This window comes from Coturnix japonica, unplaced genomic scaffold, assembly GCF_054131305.1.
Source record: "Coturnix japonica strain WE unplaced genomic scaffold, WE-NBRP24 Scf055, whole genome shotgun sequence".
Taxonomy (NCBI): Eukaryota; Metazoa; Chordata; class Aves; order Galliformes; family Phasianidae; genus Coturnix; species Coturnix japonica.
The window spans coordinates 747,325-760,151 of NW_028188958.1; the positions used below are offsets into that span (position 1 = coordinate 747,325).

Sequence of the window (12,827 nt, forward strand, 5' to 3'; positions counted from 1 at the left end):
CTATAGCTCCCTATAACCCCATAACCCTATAACCCCCTATAGCTCCCTATAACCCCATAACCCCCCATAACCCCATAACCCCCTATAACCCCATAACCCCCCATAACCCCATAACCCCCTATAGCTCCCTATAACCCCATAACCCCATAACCCCATAACCCCCTATAGCTCCCTATAACCCCATAACCCCCTATAGCTCCCTATAACCCCATAACCCCCTATAGCTCCCTATAACCCCATAACCCCCTATAACCCCCTATAACCCCATAACCCCATAACCCCCTATGACCCCATAGCCCCATAACCCCATAACCCCATAACCCCCTATAACCCCATAACCCCATGACCCCCTATAGCTCCCTATAACCCCATAACCCTATAACCCCCTATGACCCCATAACCCCCTATAACCCCATAACCCCATAACCCCCCATAACCCCCTATGACCCCATAGCCCCCTATGACCCCATAACCCCATAACCCCCTATAGCTCCCTATAACCCCATAACCCCCTATAACCTCCTATAACCCCATAACCCCCTATAACCCCATAACCCCCTATAGCCCCCTATGACCCCATAACCCCATAACCCCCTATAGCTCCCTATAACCCCATAACCCCCTATAACCCCATAACCCCCTATAGCCCCCTATGACCCCATAACCCCATAACCCCCTATAGCTCCCTATAACCCCATAACCCCCTATAACCCCATAACCCCATAACCCCCCATAACCCCATAACCCCCTATGTCCCCATAACCCCATAACCCCCTATAGCTCCCTATGACCCCATAACCCCATAACCCCCTATAACCCCATAACCCCCTATAACCCCATAACCCCCTATAACCCCATAACCCCATAACCCCATAACCCCCCATAACCCCATAACCCCCTATGACCCCATAACCCCATAACCCCCTATAGCCCCCTATAACCCCGTAACCCCATAACCCCCTATAGCTCCCTATAACCCCATAACCCCCTATAGCTCCCTATAACTCCATAACCCCCCATAACCCCCCATAACCCCCTATGACCCCATAACCCCATAACCCCCGATAGCTCCCTATAGCTCCCTATAACCCCATAACCCCCTATAACCCCATAACCCCATAACCCCATAACTCCCTATGACCCCCATAACCCCATAACCCCCTATAAACCCATAACCCCATAACCCCATTGCCCCCTATAACCCCATAACCCCCTATAACCCCATAACTCCCTATGACCCCATAACCCCATAACCCCCTATAGCTCCCTATAACCCCATAACCCCATAACCCCCCATAACCCCCTATAACCCCATAACCCCCCATAACCCCATAACCCCCTATGACCCCATAGCCCCCTATGACCCCATAACCCCATAACCCCATAACCCCCTATAACCCCATAACCCCATAACCCCCTATAGCTCCCCATAACCCCATAGCCCCTTATGACCCCATAACCCCATAACCCCCTATGACCCCATAACCCCATAACCCCCTATAGTTCCCTATAACCCCATAACCCCCTATAACCCCCTATAACCCTATAACCCCATAACCCTCTATGACCCCATAGCCCCCTATAACCCCATAACCCCCCATAACCCCATAACCCCCTATAACCCCATAACCCCCTATAGCTCCCTATAACCCCATAACCCCCTATAACCCCATAACCCCATAACCTTATAACCCTCTATAACCCCCTATAACCCCATAACCCCATAACCCCCTATGACCCCATAACCCCCTATAACCCCATAACCCCCCATAACCCCATAACCCCCTATGACCCCATAACCCCATAACCCCCTATGACCCCATAACCCCCGATAACCCCATAACCCCCTATAACCCCATAACCCCCCATAACCCCATAACCCCCTATAGCTCCCTATAACCCCATAACCCCATAACCCCCTATAACTCCATAACCCGATAACCCCATAACCCCATAACCCCCTATAACCCCATAACCCCATAACCCCCTATAGCCCCCTATAACCCCATAACCCCCTATAACCCCATAACCCCATAACCCCCCATAACCCCCCATAACCCCATAACCCCCTATTACCCCATAACCCCATAACCCCCTATAACCCCATAACCCCATAATCCCCTATGACCCCATAACCCCCTATAACCCCATAACCCCATAACCCCCTATAGCTCCCTATAACCCCATAACCCCCCATAACCCCATGACCCCCTATGACCCCATAACCCCCTATAACCCCATAACCCCATAACCCCCTATAGCTCCCTATAACCCCATAACCCCCTATAACCCCATAACCCCATAACCCCCTATAACCCCATAACCCCCTATAACCCCATATAACCCCATAACCCCCTATAACCCCATAACCCCCTATAGCCCCCTATAACCCCATAACCCTATAACCCCCTATAACCCCATAACCCCCTATGACCCCATAGCCCCCTATAACCCCATAACCCCCTATAACCCCATAACCCCATAACCCCCTATAGCCCCCTATAACCCCATAACCCCATAACCACCTATAACCCCATAACCCCCTATGTCCCCATAACCCCATAACCCCCCATAACCCCATAACCCCCTATAACCCCATAACCCCCTATAGCCCCCTATAACCCCATAACCCCATAACCCCATAACCCCCCATAACCCCATAACCCCCCATAGCCCCCTATAAACCCATAACCCCATAACCCCCTATAACCCCCCATAACCCCCCATAACCCCCTATGACCCCATAACCCCCTATAACCCCATAACCCCCCATAACCCCATAACCCCATAACCCCCTATAGCTCCCTATAACCCCATAACCCCCTATGACCCCATAACCCCCTATAGCCCCCTATAACCCCATAACCCCATAACCCCCCATAACACCCCATAACCACCCCATAACCCCCTATAGCCCCATAACCCCATAACCCCCTATAGCTCCCTATAACCCAATAACCCCATAACCCCCTATAGCTCCCAATAACCCCATAACCCCCTATAGCTCCCTATAACCCCATAACCCTATAACCCCCTATGACCCCATAACCCCCTATAACCCCATAACCCCCCATAACCCCATAACCCCCCATAACCCCATAACCCCCCATAACCCCCTATGACCCCATAGCCCCCTATGACCCCATAACCCCCTATGACCCCCTATAACCCCCTATAACCCCATAACCCCATAACCCCATAACCCCCCATAACCCCATAACCCCCTATAACCCTCTATAACCCCCCATAACCCCCCCATAACACCCCATAACCACCCCATAACCCCCTATAGCCCCCTATAACCCCATAACCCCCTATGACCCCATAACCCCCCATAAGCCCATAACCCCCTATGACCCCATAACCCCATAACCCCCTATAACCCCATAACCCCCTATAACCCCATAACCCCCTATAGCCCCCTATAACCCCATAACCCCATAACCCCCTATAGCTCCCTATAACCCCATAACCCCCTATGACCCCATAACCCCATAACGCCCCATAACCCCATATCCCCCCATAACCCCCCCATAACCCCATAACCCCCTATAACCCCATAACCCCCTATAACCCCATAACCCCATAACCCCCTATAACCCCATAACCCCCCATAACCCCATAACCCCCCATAACCCCATAACCCCCTATAACCCCATAACCCCCTATAACCCCATAACCCCATAACCCCCTATAGCTCCCTATAACCCCATAACCCCATAACCCCCTATAGCTCCCTATAACCCCATAACCCCCCATAACCCCATAACCCCCATGACCCCATAGCCCCCTATAAACCCATAACCCCATAACCCCCCATAACCCCATAACCCCCTATAACCCCATAACCCCCTATAGCTCCCTATAACCCCATAACCCCCTATGACCCCATAGCTCCCTATAGCTCCCTATAACCCCATAACCCCCTATAACCCCATAACCCCCTATAGCCCCCTATAACCCCATAACCCCATAACCCCCTATAACCCCATAACCCCCTATAGCCCCCCATAACCCCATAACCCCATAACCCCTGTATCCCGCAGGTGGCTGATGACGGCTATGGGGTCTCTTACATCATCGCGGGGGAAAATCTCATCACCTTCCACATCTCATCCAAGTTCTCCAGCCCCGAGACGGTCAGTGGGGGGGGGATGGGGGGCAGAGGGTGTGGGGTGTGGGGCAGGGATGGGGGTGTGGGGTGTGGGGCAGGGATGGGGGGTGTGGGGCAGGGATGGGGGTGTGGGGTGTGGGGCAGGGATGGGGGGTGTGGGGCAGGGATGGGGGGTGTGGGGTGTGGGGCAGGGATGGGGGGCAGGGGGTGTGGGGTGTGGGGCAGGGATGGGGGGTGTGGGGTGTGGGGCAGGGATGGGGGTGTGGGGTGTGGGGCAGGGATGGGGGGTGTGGGGCAGGGATGGGGGTGTGGGGTGTGGGGCAGGGATGGGGGTGTGGGGCAGGGATGGGGGTGTGGGGCAGGGATGGGGGGTGTGGGGCAGGGATGGGGGGTGTGGGGCAGGGATGGGGGGTGTGGGGTGTGGGGCAGGGATGGGGGTGTGGGGTGTGGGGCAGGGATGGGGGGTGTGGGGCAGGGATGGGGGGTGTGGGGGGCAGGGATGGGGGGTGTGGGGCAGGGATGGGGGATGTGGGGTGTGGGGCAGGGATGGGGGTGTGGGGCAGGGATGGGGGGTGTGGGGTGTGGGGCAGGGATGGGGGTGTGGGGTGTGGGGCAGGGATGGGGGTGTGGGGTGTGGGGCAGGGATGGGGGGTGTGGGGTGTGGGGCAGGGATGGGGGTGTGGGGTGTGGGGCAGGGATGGGGGGTGTGGGGCAGGGATGGGGGGTGTGGGGTGTGGGGCAGGGATGGGGGTGTGGGGTGTGGGGCAGGGATGGGGGGTGTGGGGTGTGGGGCAGGGATGGGGGTGTGGGGCAGGGATGGGGGGTGTGGGGCAGGGATGGGGGGTGTGGGGGGCAGGGATGGGGGGTGTGGGGCAGGGATGGGGGATGTGGGGTGTGGGGCAGGGATGGGGGTGTGGGGCAGGGATGGGGGGTGTGGGGTGTGGGGCAGGGGATGTGGGGTGTGGGGCAGGGATGGGGGGTGTGGGGCAGGGATGGGGGCAGAGGGTGTGGGGTGTGGGGCAGGGATGGGGGGTGTGGGGCAGGGATGGGGGATGTGGGGTGTGGGGCAGGGATGGGGGTGTGGGGGGCAGGGATGGGGGGTGTGGGGCAGGGATGGGGGATGTGGGGTGTGGGGCAGGGATGGGGGATGTGGGGTGTGGGGCAGGGATGGGGGGTGTGGGGGGCAGGGATGGGGGGTGTGGGGCAGGGATGGGGGATGTGGGGTGTGGGGCAGGGATGGGGGGTGTGGGGCAGGGATGGGGGATGTGGGGTGTGGGGCAGGGATGGGGGTGTGGGGCAGGGATGGGGGGTGTGGGGTGTGGGGCAGGGGATGTGGGGTGTGGGGCAGGGATGGGGGGTGTGGGGCAGGGATGGGGGCAGAGGGTGTGGGGTGTGGGGCAGGGATGGGGGGTGTGGGGCAGGGGGTGTGGGGTGTGGGGTGTGGGGCAGGGATGGGGGGTGTGGGGCAGGGGGTGTGGGGTGTGGGGCAGGGATGGGGGGTGTGGGGCAGGGATGGGGGGCAGAGGGTGTGGGGTGTGGGGCAGGGAATGGGGGGTGTGGGGCTGGGATGGGGGGTGTGGGGCAGGGATGGGGGCAGGGATGGGGGGTGTGGGGCAGGGGGTGTGGGGTGTGGGGCAGGGATGGGGGCAGGAGATGGGGGGTGTGGGGCAGGGATGGGGGGTGTGGGATGAGGATGTGGGGCAGGGATGGGGGGTAGGAATGGAGGTATAGGGGATGGGGGGCAGAGGGTGTGGGGTGTGGGGCAGGGATGGGCGGTGTGGGGCAGGGATGGGGGCAGGGGTATGGGGTGGGGATGGAGGGTGTGGGGCAGGGGATGTGGGGAAGGGGATGGGGGATGTGGGGTGGGGGGTGTGGGGCAGGGATGGGGGGCGGGGATGGGGGATGGAGATGTGGGGCAGGGATGGGGATGGGGGGCAGGGATGGGGGGCAGAGGGTGTGGGGTGTGGGGCAGGGGATGGGGGGTGTGGGGCAGGGATATGGGGCAGGAGATTGTTGCTGTGGGGTGGGGATGTGGGCAGGGGATAAGGGGCAGGGATGGGGAGTAGAGGTGTGGGGCAAGGGATGGGGGACAGGGGATGTGGGGAGGGGGATGGGGGCTGTGGGGTGGGGATGTGGGGCAGGGATGGGGGGTGTGGGGCAGGGATGGGGGACAGGGGATGTGGGGTGTGGGGCAGGGATATGGGTCAGGAGATGGGGGGTGTGGGGCAGGGATATGGGGCAGGAGATTGTTGCTGTGGGGTGGGGATGTGGGCAGGGGATAAGGGGCAGGGATGGGGAGTAGAGGTGTGGGGCAAGGGATGGGGGACAGGGGATGTGGGGTGTGGGGCAGGGGATGGGGGGTAGGGATGTGGGGCATGGATGGGGGTTGTGGGACGGGGATGTGGGGAGGGGGATGGGGGCTGTGGGGTGGGGATGTGGGGCAGGGATGGAGGGTGTGGGGGGGATGAGGGGTGGTGGATGTGGGGCAGGGGATGTGGGGTGTGGGATGAGGATGTGGGGCAGGGGATGGGGGGTGTGGGATGAGGATGTGGGGCGGGGGATGGGGGGTGTGGGGCAGGGATGGGGGACAGGGGATGTGGGGTGTGGGGCAGGGATGGGGGGTGTGGGGCAGGGATGGGGGCAGGGGATGGGGGGTGTGGGGCAGGGATGGGGGGTGTGGGGCAGGGATGGGGGGTGTGGGGGGCAGGGGATGGGGGGTGCGGGGCAGGGATATGGGGCAGGAGATTGTTGCTGTGGGGTGGGGATGTGGGGCAGGGATGGAGGGTATGGGAGGGATGAGGGGTGGTGGATGTGGGGCAGGGGATGTGGGGTAGGGATGTGGGGCAGGGGATGTGGGGTGTGGGATGAGGATGTGGGGCAGGGGATGTGGGGTGTGGGATGAGGATGTGGGGCAGGGGATGGGGGGTGGGAATGGAGGTATAGGGGATGGGGGGCAGAGGGTGTGGGGTGTGGGGCAGGGATGGGGGGTGTGGGGCAGGGATGGGGGCAGGGGTATGGGGTGGGGATGGAGGGTGTGGGACAGGGGATGTGGGGAAGGGGATGGGGGATGTGGGGTGGGGGGTGTGGGACAGGGATGGGGGGTGCAGATGTGGGGCAGGGATGGGGGTGGGGGGCAGGGGATGTGGGAGAGGGGATGTGGGGTGGGGGGCAGGGAATGGGGGTGGGGGGTAGGGGATGTGGGGCAGGGGATGGGGGATGGAAGTGGGGATGTGGGGCAGGGGATGGGGCGGTAGGGATGGGGGGCAGGGGATGGGTGCTGTGGGGCAGGGATGTGGGGTGGGGATGTGGGGTGTGGGGCAGGGAATGGAGATTGGGGATGGGGAGTACAGATGTGGGGTGGGGATGTGGGGCAGGGTTTGGGGGGTGTGGGGCAGGGATGGGGGGCAGGGGATGGGGGGTGTGGGGTGGGGATGTGGGTCAGGTTTCTGTGGGTCTCTGTGGGGTCTCTGTGGGGTTTCTGTAGGTCTCAGGGGGTCTCTATGGGGTCCCTATGGGGTTTCTATGAGGTTTATGTGGGTCTCTATGGTTCCCTATGGGTCCCTATGGGTTTCTGTGGGTCTCTATGGGGTTTCTATGAGCTTTATGTGGGTCTCTATGGGGTCTCTGTGGGGTTTCTATAGGTCTCAGGGGGTCTCTATGGGGTCTCTATGCATCTCTGTGGGTCTCTATGGGGTTTCTGTGAGGTTTATGTGGGTCTCTATGGGGTCTCTATGGGTCTGTAGGTCTCTATGGTTCCCTATGGGTCCCTATGGGTCTCTATGGGTCTCTATGGGGACTCTATGGATCTCTGTGGGGTTTCTATGGGGTCTCTGTGGGTCTTTATGGGTCTGTGGGTCTCTGTGTTTCCCTATGGGTCCCTATGGGTCTCTATGGGGTTTCTATGGGGTCTCTGTGGGTTTCTGTGGGGTTTCTATGAGGTTTATGTGGGTCTCTATGGGGTTTCTGTGGGTCTCTATGGGGTTTCTGTGGGTCTCTATGGGGTTTCTATAGGTCTCGGGGGGGTCTCTGTGGATCTCTATGGGTCTGTGGGTCTCTATGGTTCCCTATGGGTCTCTATGGTTCCCTATGGGTCTCTATGGGTCCCTATGGGTTTCTATGGGGTCTCTATGGGGTTTCTATGAGGTTTATGTTGGTCTCTATGGGGTCTGTGGGGTTTCTATGAGGTCTCTGTGGGTCTCTATGCATCTCTCTGGGTCTCAGTAGGTCTCTACGGCTCTCTGTGGGGTCTCTGTGGGTCTCTTTGGGGTCTCTATGGGGTTTCTGTGGGGTCTCTATGGGGTCTCTGGGTTTCTATGGGGTTTCTATGAGGTTTATGTGGGTCTCTATGGTTTTCTATGTGGTCTCTATTGGGTTTCTATGGGGTATCTATTGGGGTTCTATGGGGTCTCTATGGGGTTTCTATGGGTCTGTGGGTCTCTATGGGTCCCTGTGGGTCCCATAGAGTTGTGGGTCCCATAGAGTCTCTATATGTCTCTATGGGGTCTCTGTGGCTCTCTATGGGTCTGTGGGTCTCTATGGTTCCCTATAGGTCTCTGTGGGTCCCTATGGGTTTCTATGGGTCTCTATGGGTCTCTATGGGGTCTCTATGGGTCTCTGTGGGGTTTCTATAGGTCTCTGTGGGTCTTTATGGGTCTGTGGGTCTCTATGGTTCCCTATGGGTCCCTATGGGTCTCTATGGGTCTCTATGGGGTCTCTATGGGGTTTCTATAGGTCTCAGGGGGTCTCTATGGGGTCTCTATGCATCTCTGTGGGTCTCTATGGGGTTTCTGTGAGGTTTATGTGGGTCTCTATGGGGTCTCTATGGGTCTCTGTGGGGTTTCTATGGGGTCTCTGTGTGTCTTTATGGGTCTGTGGGTCTCTATGGTTCCCTATGGGTCCCTATGGGTCTCTCTCTATGGGGTCTCTATGGGTCTCTGTGGGGTTTCTATAGGTCTCTGTGGGTCTTTATGGGTCTGTGGGTCTCTATGGTTCCCTATGGGTCCCTATGGGTCTATATGGGTCTCTATGGGGTCTCTATGGGGTTTCTATAGGTCTCAGGGGGTCTCTATGGGGTCTCTATGCATCTCTGTGGGTCTCTATGGGGTTTCTGTGAGGTTTATGTGGGTCTCTATGGGGTCTCTGTGGGTCTCTATGGGTCTCTGTGGGTCTCTATGGGGTCTCTATGGGTCTCTGTGGGGTTTCTATGGGGTCTCTGTGGGTCTTTATGGGTTTGTGGGTCTCTGTGGTTCCCTATGGGTCCCTATGGGTCTCTATGGGGTTTCTATGGGGTCTCTGTGGGGTTTCTATGGGGTCTCTGTGGGTCTTTATGGGTTTGTGGGTCTCTGTGGTTCCCTATGGGTCCCTATGGGTCTCTATGGGGTTTCTATGGGGTCTCTGTGGGTTTCTGTGGGGTTTCTATGAGGTTTATGTGGGTCTCTATGGGGTTTCTGTGGGTCTCTATGGGGTTTCTGTGGGTCTCTATGGGTCTGTGGGGTCTCTATGGGTTCTCTGTGGGTCTCTATGGGTCTGTGGGGTCTCTATGGGTTCTCTGTGGGTCTCACAGGGTCTGTGGGGTCTCTATGGGTTCTCTGTGGGTCTCTATGGGTCTGTGGGGTCTCTATGGGGTCTCTGTGGGTCTCTATGGGTCTGTGGGGTCTCTATGGGTCTCTATGGGTCTCTATGGGTTCTCTGTGGGTCCCATGGGGCTGCAGCCCTATATCTGTGTGTGTGTGTGTGATCCCGCAGGACTCGAAGCGCTTTGGGCATCACATCCGTGGGGCGCTGCGGGACCTGGCGGCGCTGTTTGACACCCCACAGCCATGAGCACCAATAAATGTGTGGGGCAGACACCGTGTGTGGGGCAGACACTGTGTGTGGGGCTCTGTGTGTCTCTATGGGGTCTGTGTGTCTCTATGGGGTCCCTATGGGGTCTCTATGGGGTCTCTATGGGGTTTATAGATCTCAGTGGGTCTCTATGGGTCTCTATGGGGTCTCTGTGGGTCTCTGTGGGTCTCTATGGGTCTGTGGGTCTCTATGCATCTCTATGGGGTCTCTATGGGGTCTCTATGGGGTTTATAGATCTCAGTGGGTCTCTATGGGTCTCTATGGGGTCTCTGTGGGTCTCACAGGGTCTCTATGGGGTTTCTATAGGTCTCAGTGGGTCTCTATGGGTCTCTATGGGGTCTCTGTGGGTCTCACAGGGTCTCTATGGGGTTTCTATAGGTCTCAGTGGGTCTCTATGGGTCTCTATGGGGTCTCTGTGGGTCTCACAGGGTCTCTATGGGGTTTCTATAGGTCTCTGTGGGTCTCTATGGGGTCTCTGCGGGACCTGGCGGCGCTGTTTGACACCCCACAGCCATGAGCACCAATAAATGTGTGGGGCAGACACTGTGTGTGGGGCTCTATGCGTCTCTATGGGGTCTGTGCGTCTATGGGGTCTGTGCGTCTCTATGGGTCTCTGTGGGTCCCTATGGGGTCCCTATGGGGTCTCTATGGGGTCTCTATGGGGTTTATGTGGGTCTCTGGGGGTCTCTATGGGATCTCTGTGGGTCTCTATGGGGTCTCTGTGGGTCTCTATAGGGTCTCTATGGGTCTATGGGGTCTCTGTGGGTCCCTATGGGGTCCCTATGGGGTCTCTGTGGGTCTCTATGGGGTCTCTGTGGGATCTCTGGGGGTCTCTATGGGATCTCTGTGGGTCTCTATGGGGTCTCTATGGGTCTCTATGGGGTCTCTATGGGTTCTCTGTGGGTCTCTATGGGTCTGTGGGGTCTCTATGGGTCTGTGGGGTCTCTATGGGTCTCTATGGGTCTCTATGGGGTCTCTATGGGTCTGTGGGGTCTCTATGGGATCTCTATGAGGTTTATGTGGGTCTCTATGGGGTCTCTGTGGGTCTCTATGGGTCTCTGTGGGTCTCTATGGGGTCTCTATGGGTCTCTGTGGGGTTTCTATGGGGTCTCTGTGGGTCTTTATGGGTCTGTGGGTCTCTATGGTTCCCTATGGGTCCCTATGGGTCTCTATGGGGTTTCTATGGGGTCTCTGTGGGTTTCTGTGGGTCTCTATGGGGTTTCTATAGGCCTCCGGGGGTCTCTGTGAGTCTCTATGGGTCTGTGGGTCTCTATGGTTCCCTATGGGTCTCTATGGGTCCCTATGAGTTTCTATGGGGTCTCTATGGGGTTTCTATGAGGTTTATGTTGGTCTCTATGGGGTCTGTGGGGTTTCTATGGGGTCTCTGTGGGTCTCTATGGGTCTGTGGGGTCTCTTTGGGGTCTCTATGGGGTCTCTATGGGGTCTCTGTGGGGTTTCTATAGGTCTCAGGGGGTCTCTATGGGGTCTCTATGGGGTCTCTATGCATCTCTGTGGTTCCCTATGGGTCCCTATGGGTCTCTATGGGGTTTCTATGGGGTCTCTGTGGGTTTCTGTGGGGTTTCTATGAGGTTTATGTGGGTCTCTATGGGGTTTCTGTGGGTCTCTATGGGGTTTCTATAGGTCTCGGGGGGGTCTCTGTGGCTCTCTATGGGTCTGTGGGTCTCTATGGTTCCCTATGGGTCTCTATGGGTCCCTATGGGTTTCTGTGGGTCTCTATGGGGTTTCTATGAGGTTTATGTTGGTCTCTATGGGGTCTGTGGGGTTTCTATGAGGTCTCTGTGGGTCTCTATGCATCTCTCTGGGTCTCAGTGGGTCTCTAGGGCTCTCTATGGGGTCTCTGTGGGTCTCTTTGGGGTCTCTATGGGGTTTCTATGGGGTCTCTGTGGGTTTCTGTGGGGTTTCTATGAGGTTTCTGTGGGTCTCTATGGGGTTTCTGTGGGTCTCTATGGGTCTTTGGGGTCTCTATGGGTCTCTGTGGGTCTCTATGGGTCTGTGGGGTCTCTATGGGTCTCTGTGGGTCTCTATGGGTCTGTGGGGTCTCTATGGGTCTCTGTGGGTCTTTATGGGTCTGTGGGTCTCTATGGTTCCCTATGGTTCCCTATGGGTCCCTATGGGTCTCTATGGGATCTCTATGGGTTTTCTATAGGTCTCAGGGGTCTCTATGCATCTCTGTGGGTCTCTATGGGGTTTCTGTGAGGTTTATGTGGGTCTCTATGGGGTCTCTGTGGGTCTCTATGGGTCTCTGTGGGGTTTCTATGGGGTCTTTGTGGGTCTTTATGGGTCTGTGGGTCTCTGTGGTTCTCTATGGGTCCCTATGGGTCTCTATGGGGTTTCTATGGGGTCTCTGTGGGTTTCTGTGGGGTTTCTATGAGGTTTATGTGGGTCTCTATGGGGTTTCTGTGGGTCTCTATGGGTCTGTGGGGTCTCTATGGGGTCTCTGTGGGTCTCTATGGGTCTGTGGGGTCTCTATGGGGTCTCTGTGGGTCTCTATGGGTCTGTGGGGTCTCTATGGGTTCTCTGTGGGTCTCTATGGGTCTGTGGGGTCTCTATGGGTTCTCTGTGGGTCTCTATGGGTCTGTGGGGTCTCTATGGGTTCTCTGTGGGTCTCTATGGGTCTGTGGGGTCTCTATGGGGTCTATGTGGGTCTCTATGGGTCTGTGGGGTCTCTATGGGTTCTCTGTGGGTCTCTATGGGTCTGTGGGGTCTCTATGGGGTCTCTGTGGGTTTCTATGGGGTCTCTGTGGGTTTCTGTGGGGTTTCTATGAGGTTTATGTGGGTCTCTATGGGGTTTCTGTGGGTCTCTATGGGTTCTCTGTGGGTCTCTATGGGTCTGTGGGGTCTCTATGGG

At 57.6% G+C, this 12,827-nt stretch overlaps 1 protein-coding gene across 2 annotated transcripts in view; it reads left to right on the top strand.

The window, feature by feature from the left end:
* The window catches only part of CPT1B (carnitine palmitoyltransferase 1B), a 122,083-nt gene extending 112,102 nt beyond the window's left edge, over window positions 1-9,981 (top strand). For both annotated transcript variants that reach the window (XM_085533213.1, XM_085533214.1), the window contains 2 exons: window positions 4,047-4,139; window positions 9,860-9,981. In XM_085533213.1, the coding sequence (XP_085389339.1) occupies window positions 4,047-4,139; window positions 9,860-9,937 (171 nt within the window). In that variant the 3' untranslated portion in view covers window positions 9,938-9,981. The remainder of the gene's footprint in view (window positions 1-4,046; window positions 4,140-9,859) is intronic.
* The last annotated feature ends 2,846 nt before the right edge of the window (window positions 9,982-12,827 follow it).